Here is a 14706-nt window from a genome sequence, read left to right on the forward strand (position 1 = left end):
CTCTGTGTACTGTTTATGTGTGTGTGTGTGTGTACTTGTATTACTGATGTTGAGGGGACATATATATGCTTTGCCACATTGTGGGAACCAAGTCCCCGTAACGTATATATTTCGGGACGGGTTCACAATTTTTCAGAACATGTTTTTCTTCCTGTTCATACTGACCGTTAGAAGATCCCTTTATAATGCACTTTCAATGTAAGTGATGGGGGGCAAAATCTAGTCCTTCTGTGCAAAAATGTATTTAAAAGTTTATCTGAAGCTAATATGAAGTTTCAGTCGTCCAAATGACTCAAATCAAGTAGATATCTTTCAACGTTACAGTCTTTCAGTGCCAAAGTCCCTCTTTTTGTTACTATACTTCCTCTGCAGCTCACAAGGAGAGAATTAGATGCTAAAAAGACTGTAAATGTGTCAGATATCCACTAACTCAGACTGCTGAAGCCTCATATAAGCTCCAGATCAACTTTTAAATACATTGATTACAGCGAGGAAAGCCTCTTTCACTGTTCATATGGACACCTGACTGTTGTTCTCCTATAAAGAGGAAGTATGGTGCACATTTCCAGGTTTGGAAATGTGGACCTGGAATATCGTTGCATCATTTGCATTTAAAAACTCCTTATTTTATGTGGCCCCTCAGATCAGCCTCTATCTGAAACAGGCTGTTTTAGCTCCTGTCTCCTACTGATGAACACACTCTGTTGTGATTGGTTAGCTCCTGGAAGCTGCCCCTCGACAGACTTCCTACATAATCACTACATACTCTAATTTCCATTTGTATTCTGGCACGTATCAATAAGTTATTTTTTTTAATGGTTTGGTCATCTCAGTGGAAATGACACTGGACTAAATTCTTGTTCTGGATGAAGTGACTGTGAAGACACAACAGATGACACACGTTCAGTATTTCATATTGCACTTTATTCAGCTCTGAGGAGGCAGAACTGGGCTGAGACCTCGTCACTGTCACAGATCAACACTTATTGCTTTCAGGCTCCTGGTCCGCAAATATTGTCAGACCCAACTCAAGTATTCTCACACTGAAACTTTGTGTGCATGTTTTAAAAATGCTGACTCTGTGTCTGTATGTGTGTATGTGTGTGTGTGCATGTGTGTAAAACCAACACTGCAGATAATATTGCACCTCCTGTCTTGCTTTGTGTGAAGAGTTAATGCTGGATGGCGGGATGGACAGAGGCGACAGGAGAGGTTTGACACCGAAATGGAGGCATCAGGTTTCATAAAACATGTGAGCACACATACTGGATAAAAACAGAAAATAACGCACAACACTGTGATATTTTCCAACATCATACAGGGACTGTACAAAAAAGAAAGGCCTTCAATTTAAAGCGATATAATTTCAGTTATTACATACATTTCATGACATTGTGATCTTGCCTGGATATGATCATTACAGTCTTCAAACAGGAACATCATGAAAAAGCTCAAGAGCAACAAGCAGACAGAGGTTGTTTAGGCATCACATGTGTAACGTTTTGTTTCTCCTTTATGGCACAAACTCCTGGGAGCTTCTCAGGTTATTCTGGACACTGGAGGTGTAAATATATCCAGTGGAAGTATGTTCTACGCTCTATTTAGTGGAAATCACAGTTGTCATTGCTCTGGAAAAATATTAGCAATTTATTTCTTGGCACAGACTTCACTTCAGGCTCCACTAATTCCTGTTGTACTGATGTTGTCCTGTAACTGAAAGCTGCTCTAGTCAATATCTTTATATCAACAACAGCTCAAACGACTACACGTATGTTGAAGGTTTCACAGAGAATTATCACCCGATTTTGCGGTTCATCTCTTCTCTACAGAGCGTTTTACTGTCTTTCAGCTCTGCACCAAACTGCAGTAACCAGCTGGTGAACACGGCGGAGCGTTTAGCAGGTAAAGAGACAGATATTTTTCTCAAGACTTGAAAAGTAGAGTGAATATTGGACTTATAATCGTCAGGTGGGAGGATACAAGACCCCACGTAAATGCTAATGTTGCTCTTTGTCTGTGTAAATAGGCGACTGTTTGCAATATCAAACTTTATAATGTGATAATCAGTATTAGTGCTGTGTTTACAGCTTGTTCTGCACAAGTGGGCAAAAATTTATAAATCCGAAACCTTATATAACATGATTTTGTTATGACAGTTTTGGTGAGACAAGCTTTTCACGGCAGCAACAATTTCTGGTGGATGATCATGCAAAATTGATCAGAACGGTTAATATGTCTGAGGTACACTTATGCAAACACTTATTCATTATATTTTTATTGGACTTCTTAATTTTATCTTCTTCTTCTTCTTATTATTATTATTATACTGCTCTGTGAGTGTAAATAGTTGTGTATTTGTATGCATGAACCCTGTGATAGACTGATTACTGACTGATTGCACATTATTCCAGTGATTTCTTTCATGTAACAGCTGCATTTTGGATCCATATTAAGTACTAAAGTGAAGTCTCTGTGCTTAAGATAAACAACTAAAACTCTTCCGTAGCTTTACAATCCATGACTTTACCTCTTTATGTAAGTACACAATGTGATTGCATTAGCAGTGCTGTTAAGTGCACAATGAGGATGACGATTGTTCTTTGATGTCTTGTTAGTATCCCTAAATATACTTTACAGTTCAAGAAAAGTAGACAATAAATCTGATTTGTTGTTTTCTCTCTAACATGAATATACTTACATTATAGGCTAGTGCTGAGCTCATAATCTTTTAAAGTGGCAGCCATGACTAGCTCATTATTAATACAATTAGAGGTTTATATTATGTTATCAACAGCCTCTAGAGGGCGGTACACCCCCATCTTCCACCATGTAAACTACTTCCTAATGTTGGGACTGCAGAGTAGCTCTGCACATGCAATCACACACAGCCTTCAAGGGAAAGCGACATCCTCTTAACAATCTGTTGGTGTCGGGTAAACATGACAAACAGGTCACATGACTGGGATAAAGCTAGCTGGGTCACATGATGAGGGCGGGTGGCTGAAGTTGGAAGGGGTGAGAAAGGCCTCAGTGGTCCAGGATGCGAAGGTTACCAGATACGATCTTGTTCTCGAGCATGGAGCCGGCTGGAATATCGATCCGATCGCCGTGGTTGGCGATGATGATGACGGTTCCCTGTAAGGGGAGGGGAAGAGCGATGGCTTTTGTTTAGCAGCACATAAAAAACAAGCGCAGTCAGACGTGGAAGGGTGACATGGTGACATTTTCAAACCAGGATTTAATTAAAGCAATAAATCAATGACAGGCTCAGCAACCTGCCACCACGACCTGTTTCTTTCAAAGACTTGAAAGCTTCTGTTACATTCACTCGATGGTTTTTGCATCACCTTTGTTAAAACACACAACCAGATTATAATCTCTCAGGATTACACTTCCTTTACAGAGAAAGGTCAGTGAAATTATAAGATTTATCTCTGCCCAGAGTGTTTCTGCACCACATGAATGAATATGAAAACTAAAAGAGGCAGCGAGTCAAAATCACTTGAGGTTTGAGGCCATTTTAAGACCCACAGTGCACCTCTCGCATCTCGTAGCATCAGCGTGGGCACCAGAATAAATAATGCAATAGTCTTTCTGGGTTATCACACTGCACATTTAGAACAAATACAAATTTCATGTTGTGCCATTTGAGCCCCTGAAACCTTTTAAAACCCAAATGTAATTCATGAGTCTACAGTGATGCTGGTTTACAATACAGAGATCTCCATAAAAAGGAAAATTATCTTTTTCTTTAAAGCTTCATTTAAGTGAAAATGTTAACCTTGAGTGAAACGTTTTTCCCAAAGGTGACGTCTCCAGACACAGTCAGGTGGTCGAGCTCCAGCATGTCGGGGATGCTCTCGAAGCGGGTCAGATACTCCTGAACCTGAACACAGACAGTGTTTTAAGAATTAGGATCTATTTAATCACTTCAGCCCAACAGATCCTTCAGCAAAACATTTTAACCCACAAATAATACTTTAAATTCTAGTTTGGACAATAATATCAAATAATGTCTTTCTGACATCTAGAAATTTTTGCATTTGAGGAAACAGTGGTGCAAACTTTTAGTATCAAACACATTTTTACATTTTCACCGTCTCCATACGGAGCGTTACCTTGGTGAAGGAGCTGCCCAGTTTGACGTGCGGCGTTGTTGGGAACTCTCTCTTGGGGCTCATGGTGAGCGAGCCGGCGTCCAGGCTGTACAGGTTGGACATGACCAGCAGCAGGTCGGACGTGGTCTTTACAGGCAGGAAGCGGCTGCGGGGGACGTTGATGCCCATGGCGTTGTCGAAGCATTTGATGGCGGCGCCGACCGCCGTCTCCAGCTGGATGACGTTCTGCCCGCCGTCAAGCGTCTAAAAGCAACCAAACACATGAGAGAGGACATGTTTGTTGATGTAGGAAAGTAACGTGGTTGTTTTTTTCGCCTGCTCGTGCAATGAGAGCACTGATTCCTATCACTAAGAGGAAGTTACTGCTCTGTCTTTCCGCTCTCCTCGTCTCTCACAGACACCTAAACCCACTTGTGCAAGATTTGAATGCATTCATGAACTGCAAGGAACCCACAAGAAAACAAACACAAACTATAATTATACATAAAGATAAGTGACTGTTAAGATAAACATCCAAGTTTCATTTTGAAATCCTTTTACATAAAAAGCTTAATTGTGTTGTTTTTCCTAAAATATTTGAATTATTACTCTTAAACTGTAAAGCTTATGCAGTCTGCTTTTTCTTACTTTTACTTAATTTCAGTGATACCAATGAAATAAATTTGAATTTGTTATGCAGCAGCTCCCAAACAGTTCTGCACTGAAGCTACTTTATTTAAAACATGTCTGTGATTCACTGTGAACACGATTACTCAATAATAACTGTCATCTCTATTGGTAAAAACCTTGTTTCTCCAAAAATGGCAAACATCCAGAACCTGATAGTAGTTTTCAGCGACATCAGCAGAGTTTTAGACATAGTGGTCGATCCACCACTTTGGTCCAGACTGAAATATCTTGATAACGATTATATGGATTGTTGTGTAATTTTGTACAGATATTCTTGATTCCAAGAGGATGAATCCTACTGACTTCTGATCCTCTGACTTTTCCTCTTGTGCCATTAACATTTGTGATTTAGAGTAAAATGTCTTGACAACTATTAGAGGAACTGCTATGAATGCCTCACAGAGCTGCTAGTATGGCTGTTGTTAACTCCTTTTTTTTACTTTGGGAAGTGAAAGGTAACATAACAACATATAATGATATCATGATCTGGGTCTCAGGTGTAGCTATCAGAAGGATTTATGTAACACTCACCACTCCACGGCTGCTTTTATCTTAAGTGCCTCTCAGTACCACGATTGCACATATTTCAATATGTATGGGGGCTATAATGGGAACGGGGCCCTTCTAACTCTGCAGTTTTAGTGCTGCACTCTTACCTAGATGGGACCACACACTTACATAAAGCCTCACAGCTCTGCGCGGTTATCACCAGTTACGTAACAGTCTCTATGTCACAGTGTGCGATTCTGTAGCCGAGAGCTAGAAAATTACATCTAGAGACCCGGAAAGCAATAATCAGGAATGAAGCTGGGGTGCAGCGGTGAATTTATTACGCTGGTTACAGGGTTGCATACCCTGAGGAGAACAACCAAAATAACATCAGCATCATCACATTAAGTCAAATTTGTTTGCTGCACTGCTTTTAAGAGGGCGGCTCCGTCAAGAAAAGAGCTTTAGGGAGGCAACAGAGGATAAACATGTGCAGGGAAGACATGCAAAATTGGGGTAATCCAAATCAGAAAAGATATCACATATACTTTTTGAAATCTTCACTTTTCTTTAACAACTCTTTGCTTTATTAAAAAGAAATGTGTAAGAAAACTGCAGCTGCTACAATATGTTTTTTTTTAACACAGTTGGTCTTCAACTGCTCCGTAGAATAAAAGACAACTTTAAATTTTTACGTCTTTGAAGGAAAATGTTTGTGTGAGATCCCGCAAACAAACATACTCTTTTCTTTCTCAGCACAAACAGCTTCAATTGGAGTCCAAGTGGGGCAGATGAGTCACCAGAGAGGTGACCAGAAAACTGGATTGGATTGAAACTGCTTTGCCCCCCCCGCCCCCCCCCCCCCTTCCTCCCCCCGACTCCGCTCCCTTGTATGCAAAAACCTCACATGACAACAAAGTGAACACAGAGAGGCTTTAAAATGTGGGTTTATGATTTTTTCAGAAGTGCGGCTCTCTGCAGAGGAGAGTGGTGCTGATATCTCTTCTTAACGTCGCACTGAAATAGGACAGGTGATATCATTCTGGGAGGTCGGCTCGTTACCGAAAGTAAATCTATTTTGTTTCATCTGAGCACCCCGGTGTGCTTCCCTCTTTGAAGTGGCCCCCCCTCAAGGCTTGAGACTCATACATGGCGAATTATTACAAGGACATTTATGAGTCATTTCACTTTGATGGCCTCCATAATTTATTGGGGAAGGGAAGGGAAGAGAAATAGACATAAAGACCAGATTGTCATACAGAATGGACATATATACAGTTTCACTAATGCACGAGAGGATTTATGTTGTTGTTGAAATGACGGATAAGACTCGTGTTATTTGTCCTGATGGATTCTGATGTGAAGCTGCTTTTTTCCATAACCAACCGTAAGTATCTCCACATGTGATAGATGCTTTAACTTTAAGCCATAGTTGTTTTTTTTTAATGTGTTCTAAAATTAAACTCTTCTGGTATTTTTTTTGACATTATTTCTAATGTCTTTTATTAATTATTCATCTGAATCAACAGTGAACCATACTAAACTCCATAAACATGAGAGAAATGAAAGAAACACGCTGTCTTAACCATTATAATGTGGTTGAATGACTTAACTAATACTCTACATTTCACAGCTGTTTAATATTTCAGAGTCATTACTGTACAAACATTAGTGAAAGACATGCAGAGAAACTGGGTTGATTATGGGGACAGGTATTTTATTTTAATGTTTTATTGTGTTTATTGTTTCTATGTTTTTTACTTGCTGATTGAATGTCAGTAGATACGTTCATGTCAGTATCAGAGTTATCGTGATTATAAGATTCTGAGTTTTCTGCCAAATGTGTCGTTCATGGTGATTAAACTCAGATTTACATTTAATTTCATGTTGTCAAGTCGCAGTTTTTTTCACCGTCACTCACTCCGACCAACTCTATAATCATTCAGCGGTCTTGAGTTGTCCGATGACGTGAACAAGTCGTAAACGTGGGAATCTTTGTCATCCAAACCACATGACCTGACCGCAGCAAATACTCTTCATTACACAAGCTTTGGCTTCGTAAACGTCAGTGTTCGACTGTGTGTTCTGTATCGTGTACTCACCTTGGGGTTGACTATGATCTCCATGTCCATCGCCTTCTGTTCCTGCAGCCTCTTGATAGCGGCCAGAGAGATCCACAGGTTGTTGGTGTTGAAGATCTTGAACTTTGAAACGGATTTGAACTCGTCCACATGAGCCTTGGGCACCTGGGCGATCTCCAGCAGACGCAGTTTTCCATCGTACTTGATCAGCGTTCCACCCTGAAAAATCAGAGACAGCAATTTTATAACATGTGTCACTAGAAACTGCCTTTGTTTTCCCTGAGAACTATAATTTTCATAATGCCACTGCATTTAAAAAAATAAAAAGATCGCTGGTGACAATAAGTAACAGATTTGAGCATCATTGAATCTCCTTCATTTATTACACCTGCCTTTGAACTTGGCTGTTGGCATGTAAAGGATCCATAAGATCGGGTTTACAGACCAGATCAGCTGCATCATATATTCAATTATTAATATCACCTTTTGCCATTTTAGCTTTTTTTCCCCCACTGAAAAATCAAAGGGTCAGTTTACCCAAATTTCAAAAAACCAGTGGTGTCTGGTGCATGCAGATAGTTTTGGTTTTGGATATCTCAAAACCTGGGCATGAAACCAAATATATCTGCATGACTAAATACTGATAAGACCAAGTGAGAAACAACTGTGATAATTTTCATTTTCAGCAATGAAACACTGAGATTAATCTCCATTTATTCTGCAAAAAAGACAAATTCTGTTTAAATGTGAAGCTCTCTCTTTACATGATATAACACACAGTACAAGTTCATTTGTTCTGGTGATGTTAGTACAAAGACACCTTTTAAAATGACGCAGCACAAACTGATATGTAGAACAAGACCACATGTAAAGAAACAGAGCAAATAATGTAACAGTATCACTCCAAAAACTAAAACTAAATATTTGAACTCCAAACTGAAACCCAGTTCTCTTCCTCCTCCTCCTCCTCCTCCTCTACATACCTTGACGTCAGCGCGCGTCTTGTCCGTCACCTCCATGATGAACTCGCATCGCTTGCCGTTGGGCTGGCTGACCAGGTGGTGCAGGATGTGGAGGTCCACGGTGGCTCCCAGGTTGTCGATGTTGGACACGAAGATGTACTCCTTTCCTTGAGCGATCAGCTGGTCCAACAGGCCGGAGTTGTAGAAGCTGGCGTAGATGTCGCCGTGACCTGGAGGGTACCAGCCTTCTGCGCTTTGCCCGGTCATACTCAAGTTTGTTGACACAGGGAGGAGCGACTCTTTGTTGATGCGAGGATACCTGAAGAGAAGAAGAGTTCATAATAAGATCAGACACACTTTTACTGGTGTATAAACACTCAACATTCAGCTAGATGGTAACTCAATATCATAAATTAGTGTTGTTCATTGTATCGTACTGTAATGTGATAAAACTGTCATAAAGATAAGATCAAACTCATTGATCCAAGGAGGGAAATAAAGTAGTTCATAGTCGGTAGCACCAACTTTAGTTCAGGTCTACTAAACATCATTTAACTCTTATATCTCTAAGGTATCAGTTGCCATGAGACGTCATAAGATCTTGTTTCTAAGTTTAAATTATAAAATTTCAAGACTATAGGACCAGGCTCAACTAAAAAAACCTAATATAACAATTTGATTTAGTGCAATAAATTTAAATGATCATTTTGTTTTTGAGGATCTCTTATGAACAGTTCTGTATCTGTTTCATATAACAATAAGAAGGTTGTTCTAATAAAAGAAATCTCACTACATGTTAATTAGATAAAACAACACAAAGAGAAAACAGCGTGAAATCTTTTTGCTGCACGTCTGAGGTGAAACCTTGACGACTCTGAAACAAAGCAGCGTGCCAAGTGCCGTGTCAGTAGATTTGTTTTTATATCACTGCAGGACTTCAAACGCTGCCAGAAAGTAAACTTTTAAAAGTTTTTTTTTTTTTTTTTCTTTCTGAGAAGGCAGATGAGGCAACAAGCCAAAGGGACCAAGCCATCATCGCTATGTGCATTAACTTGATCAAAGGGTTTCTAAGAAGGATCCGCGTCAGGCTGAGTTAACAAACCTCATCGTGAGGAAGAGCACTGAGTGGGAGCCGCCTGCGATTTTGGCAGTTTGAGGATATTTCAGAGTGCAGATGAGCTGGTCAGGTGAGAGCAACTGCAAGAAAGAGGCACCGAGGCCCTTTTTAATGGAGGATTAATCCCAGCCAACTGTTCTGGAAAGATATTTCAGATGAGTGGTTTTGATATGAGCTCATAGAGTTCAAAGGCTTTGTGCCATCTCAGACTCAAGTAAGAACATTTTGTTGCCTCCACAAAGATGTTTTTCTTGTATCCACTACTGCTGCCTTAAAGGGAACAGTGACTCTTCCCAGGGTCCAAAAGGACACGACTGTACATCTTATCAGAGGATCACTTGGATTGTTTGACATAAGTATTAATAACAATTGAGTTGTTAACTGATCTTGGCGGTGATTTTCCATTTTCTCATGCCTCCAACATAAGTTGTGGAGCGTTTTATCTGTCCTGCAGTAAAGGTATCTGGAGAATAAACATATTTTAGTTAACATTCAAAATTCAAATTGTGTCTTTAAGGCCTTACAATCATGTTAAATGCATTCCTTACCTCAGAAAACATTATTTAAAAACTATTTCTGGATATTTTTACACCAGTTTGTGTTTTTTCTTCTTCTGCAGCCTTTTATGATGCATTACTGCCATCAATACCAACTGTCAGACTTATGTTTGACACCCTGAAAACCACCAGTTTGCACAAGACACAAACTTAATGGGGACTCACTCATTAAAACACTACAGAGTACATTTAATGTCATATATCATGAAGTCTGTTTAAACCTTAAAGGGGTGCTTGATGTACTCCATTTAGCGCGTCACTTCCATTAAGTTGAGGGACGTATCAGAGACAGATTTTTCAAAGCTGAGATATCTTGAAATTTACTCTCTAATGAGGGTCAAGCTCCGAAAAGACTGGATCCTACATTCCCCATAATGCAACTGTGCTATTTGTTAGATCCTCCCTCAGGTTTATAACGCAGGCTTTCTGTGATAAACATTCAGTCTTCAAACAGAGATAACATGGACGACATCATCAGTGTTTATTGTTTTGTTGTTCATAAACTGTATATATGAGTTTAAGGATGAGAAAGTAGGAGGAATACTTCTTCCTTTTCCAACATGTAATATTTACTTTGTGTTGAGAGTTGGTTTATTGAGTTTCTTGTATAGGTTTATTTCATTTTATTGTTATCTGTGTTTTGTTTTTATCTGTTTTTTTTTACTTTTAAATGTTCAAAATAAAAACAGACTGACTGACTCCTTCCAGGCTGGATAAGACTCTCTGTGATGAGAAAACTGATCTTTATGTGTAAAATTGGTGGAGTTACCCTTTAATGATTCCTGTCTTCCTGTTAAAGAAATGTTTCTCTTCTTTTCATCTGACAACCATCCATCTGTTGTACAACTGCAGATTGTTTTCAGTAATTTGTCTACAAGTAAAACTAAACTTTACCCAATGATCAATCACAGCTGGAGGGAATTTGTGGTTGTTCGAACTAATGTGGAGAAACAGGCTGAACTGTTTTTTGGGGGAAACTGAAAATCACTTCCTGTAAGTGTTCAACAGCTGAGTAAATCATATTTAGTAAAGGTCAAACATACGCAAACACAATGATACTACAAGGAAGGAAGCAAACTAATTAGTGCAGGGATCCGTAGGATATGCAGCACACACACACACACAAGGAAGTTGTTGGGTTTCTTTTTGAGATTAATTCCACCTCACAGAAGACATTCAAATATTAACACAACAATGCTGAGTAACAAGTTGTGTTCACTCTGTGTTTGCATGACTCTAAAAGGGTGTGTGATGTATTTATATGAAAATGAAGCCGAACGTACAAGAGATCAAAGCAATTTAGTCTGTTCTCACGCATCTAAAATGTATCTTTTGTATTTTTATTTTATCTGCGCCATTTACTCCATTGTTTTTGTTACTCAATTTGAGAAAACGGCTTTATTAGTTATATTTAAAAAGAGCTTAAACAACTAGCTAATTGATTAGTCAATCAGTTCATTGACAGAAAATTAATCAGCAACTATTTTCGCATCGTTTAAGTCATTTTCTTATAGCAAAAATGACAAATATTTATTGTTTCCAGCTTCTTTATTATGAAGATTTGCTGCTTTTCTTTGTCACACATGATAGTAAATTGAATATATTTGGGTTTTAGACTGTTGATCAGACAAATCAAGCGATATGAAGGTGTCATCTTGGACTTCAGGATGTCGTGATGGGTATTTTTCTCTATTTTCTGACATTTAATAAACCAAGCGATTAACTGATTAATTGACAAAATAATCAACAGAATGATTGCAGCTCTAAACAGGATTTGCATTTAAAATAAATTTAATTTTCCAGATCTTTGGAGCACAAATGTTGAAATAAGCTTTAAAAAACAATCACAAACAAACAGCGCCAGACCTCTGAATGTGACTGCTGAGTCTATTCATTCTGCTCGTACCTTTGGCAGGTAACTACGTGGTTCTTATTGGCTGGTGAATAATGAAAGTGGCTGGAGAACGTCTGGATTTGTCCGGTGGATAAAGCAAATTGTTTTCCCTCATCAACTGGAACACCAGATAGAACGACGTGCAGCAGAGTTTAATTTACCTTTTATGAATTACTGTCACAACCTTTACCACGCACTGTTTGTTCTTTTATTGATTGACATTTAACCGCTTTCTCTGTGCTGACATTACAACCACCAACACACTGCCGTCCAAAACTGCTTTGTGCTACACGCCTTTCAGCACACAGTACATGCAAGTGCTCTAAAAAATTCAAGGGAAATAGCAAAGAAAAGCAAGTTCCACTTGACTGACAAACTGGAGACATTAAATATGAATGTCTTTCTCCATACGTTACATGACATTTCCTGTCTGGATGCTGCAGTTCTTGACAGTCTGAGCACAGAATCAGGAGCAGAACACAGCAGGCGATTGTCCGCTGGCTACTCAGACACTGAATTTAGACTAGTTCATTATCAGAGGAGGTTGAGTTCAGTTGGCGTGTTTCGGTTCAATACTGCTAACCGGGAGTGGAAGTGTCTCATACGTCTGACAACACTGATACTGACTTTTGCAGTACGACTGGAGCTTCAGCGCACACATTTTCTTGGCCGTCTTTGCTGTTTAAGGTGTAGTGTGACAGGAAATATAACCTGAATCAATACAATATTAGTCAGGAGTGTGTGTGTGAAAGATTTACATTAACAATAAGTGAAATAACAGTTTCAGTGTTTAATTTCCTACATTGTTGACCTTAAAGAGTCAAATCCTTCTAGTTGGTTTGAGTCCTCTCTTTCACTCAACGTGACATTTACTCGTTTTACGTGTCAGTACCGTGTTCTCTCACCTGCTCTGGTTGAAGGTGTGTATCTTGACGCGGTGGTGTGTGTACTTCTGCAAGATCTTCTTTGTGTCTTCATCTGTGTTGAAAGAGTTCATGAGGACCAGAGGCACATCTGTGTTGTAAGTCTTGTTCAAGTGCTGTGGGAAGAATAAAAAAAAAAACAACAAGGTTCAAGTCATAGATAATGCAGACTTGCAGACTGTCGGACATCTCGAGGGTCTGAAGGAACATTTATGTATATGCTTTGAGCTTCAGATATGATCCAGACCAGTATGATGGTGGGGATGCAGGTTTTGTTAAGTGGCTGAAAGACTCCAGCTGAAACATCTTTTCATGGATGGATTATTCAGCTCTTATGTGAATAAATGAGATGTTCCTGTAAGAAAATAGAACTAATCATACTGAAGGTAAATGAAATGAGATTATAGTATGTAATAATGAAAGACAGGACACTATAGTAAGCAGTCCTTTTGAATACAGGTATGTATGTAGGTACTGTATGTATATGTAAGCATTTGTACATGCAGATGTACAGTATATCTGCTGGTGTTGGTATGTTTTCTTTCGTTCTTTGTGTGTAGGTGTTGTTTTTTTTCCTACACTTTGCATATTAGAGAATGTTTGTATTCGTTTATATAACAAAATCAATAAAATACTGGATTAGTCATAAAAAAACAAGGTTAAAGTTAATTCTTCTTGTAAATGCCCCCTTTTTTTGTTGTTGTGTTTAATTGATGTGTAAATCGTCAGTTACAAAACCAACTCGAATGTGTTTGAGTTGTTGGATTAACATGTAACTAATACTGAGGAGAAAAACTGCCAAAGACACAGCGTCCGTCCAAACAATAACTATCTAATATATAATAACTAACCTAACTCGATGATTAGGTCAGAGTGAACCGAGACCTAAGCAGAGATGGAAGCATTTTCTCTTATCTTTATCGAGATAAGAGAAAATTAAAGTGAGTAGAAGAGGACGATGATAAAGTTGAGCAAGAGTTGAATTTCCCATGAGAGAAAGCAAGGAATGAATCAACTTTTCTTAACTTTCTTGTCTTTTAAACATTAAGTAACCAGGATGGGTGTTGGCCCAGATGTCCAGACACTTCACATCAGGCGTACCCGAACACTCATCTCTCATTTGCTAGAGTTATAAAAGTGGGTAAACTGTGTGTAACTTTCCAACACCTCACTGTGTAAATGTCATGACACTTCAGGATGTAAAAGAGCTCAGTTTAAATGATGCACCCCTCCTAATGCTCACGCACGCATCGTAATGTATGACAAACAAAACTAAAAATAAAAAAGGATTACAGCAACTTGCTTTCCAGTATGTTGACACTGGGTGTGTGGGGAGGCCGACACAACCAAAGGCAAAGACAGGAGGGATGACTGTGACCGTGAAAGAAAGGAAAACTAGCTTGATCATTTTTCCACAGTTGAGTAAAGCCTCACTGTTATGGAGAACAGTGCGTCTCTTGGATACACTGGTAATCTTAAAGCATCTCTATGTGCAATTTTCATACTTCTTCAAATGTTTCTTTTTCTGTCCAACCAACAGTCCACAACCCGAAGATTTCAAGTTTACTATTACAGAAGACCAGTGAAGCCACTACCAGTGAATGTTTTTGGCATTTTTGCATAAAGAATTACAAAAACAACAACTGATTATAGATTAGCGAAATTACTGCAACTAACTGATTAACAAACCAATAATTTCAACTCTTAATACATAATACAGCCATGAAATTTGAGGGTTTTGGGGTTTTCAGGGTCCTTAAAATCTCACAATTTTTGTGAAAAAACTGAGGACATGACCTCAGTGTCCTCACTGGTAGCTATGGACCTGGTTTCCATTATAAAAGTGCTTCTCTCAGTTCATCTGCTTTTGTGACAGTGTTTGTAGTAAAAGGTTTT

The 14706-nt window shown here is 38.9% G+C and overlaps 1 protein-coding gene across 5 annotated transcripts in view; it reads right to left on the bottom strand.

Annotated features, from left to right (window-relative positions):
* Nucleotides 1-902: 902 nt before the first annotated feature.
* ugp2b (UDP-glucose pyrophosphorylase 2b) overlaps nucleotides 903-14706 on the bottom strand; it is a 36557-nt gene continuing 22753 nt past the window's right edge. For 4 of the 5 annotated variants that reach the window (XM_044372858.1, XM_044372859.1, XM_044372854.1 and 1 more), the window contains 6 exons: nucleotides 12793-12926; nucleotides 8341-8638; nucleotides 7379-7576; nucleotides 4119-4361; nucleotides 3782-3886; nucleotides 903-3135 (listed from right to left, as the gene is read on the bottom strand). In XM_044372858.1, the coding sequence (XP_044228793.1) occupies nucleotides 3028-3135; nucleotides 3782-3886; nucleotides 4119-4361; nucleotides 7379-7576; nucleotides 8341-8638; nucleotides 12793-12926 (1086 nt within the window). In that variant the 3' untranslated portion in view covers nucleotides 903-3027. The remainder of the gene's footprint in view (nucleotides 3136-3781; nucleotides 3887-4118; nucleotides 4362-7378; nucleotides 7577-8340; nucleotides 8639-12792; nucleotides 12927-14706) is intronic. The other variant, XR_006407131.1, reaches the window with a different exon arrangement.

Source organism: Thunnus albacares, chromosome 14 (assembly GCF_914725855.1).
Source record: "Thunnus albacares chromosome 14, fThuAlb1.1, whole genome shotgun sequence".
In the NCBI taxonomy this organism is placed as follows: Eukaryota; Metazoa; Chordata; class Actinopteri; order Scombriformes; family Scombridae; genus Thunnus; species Thunnus albacares.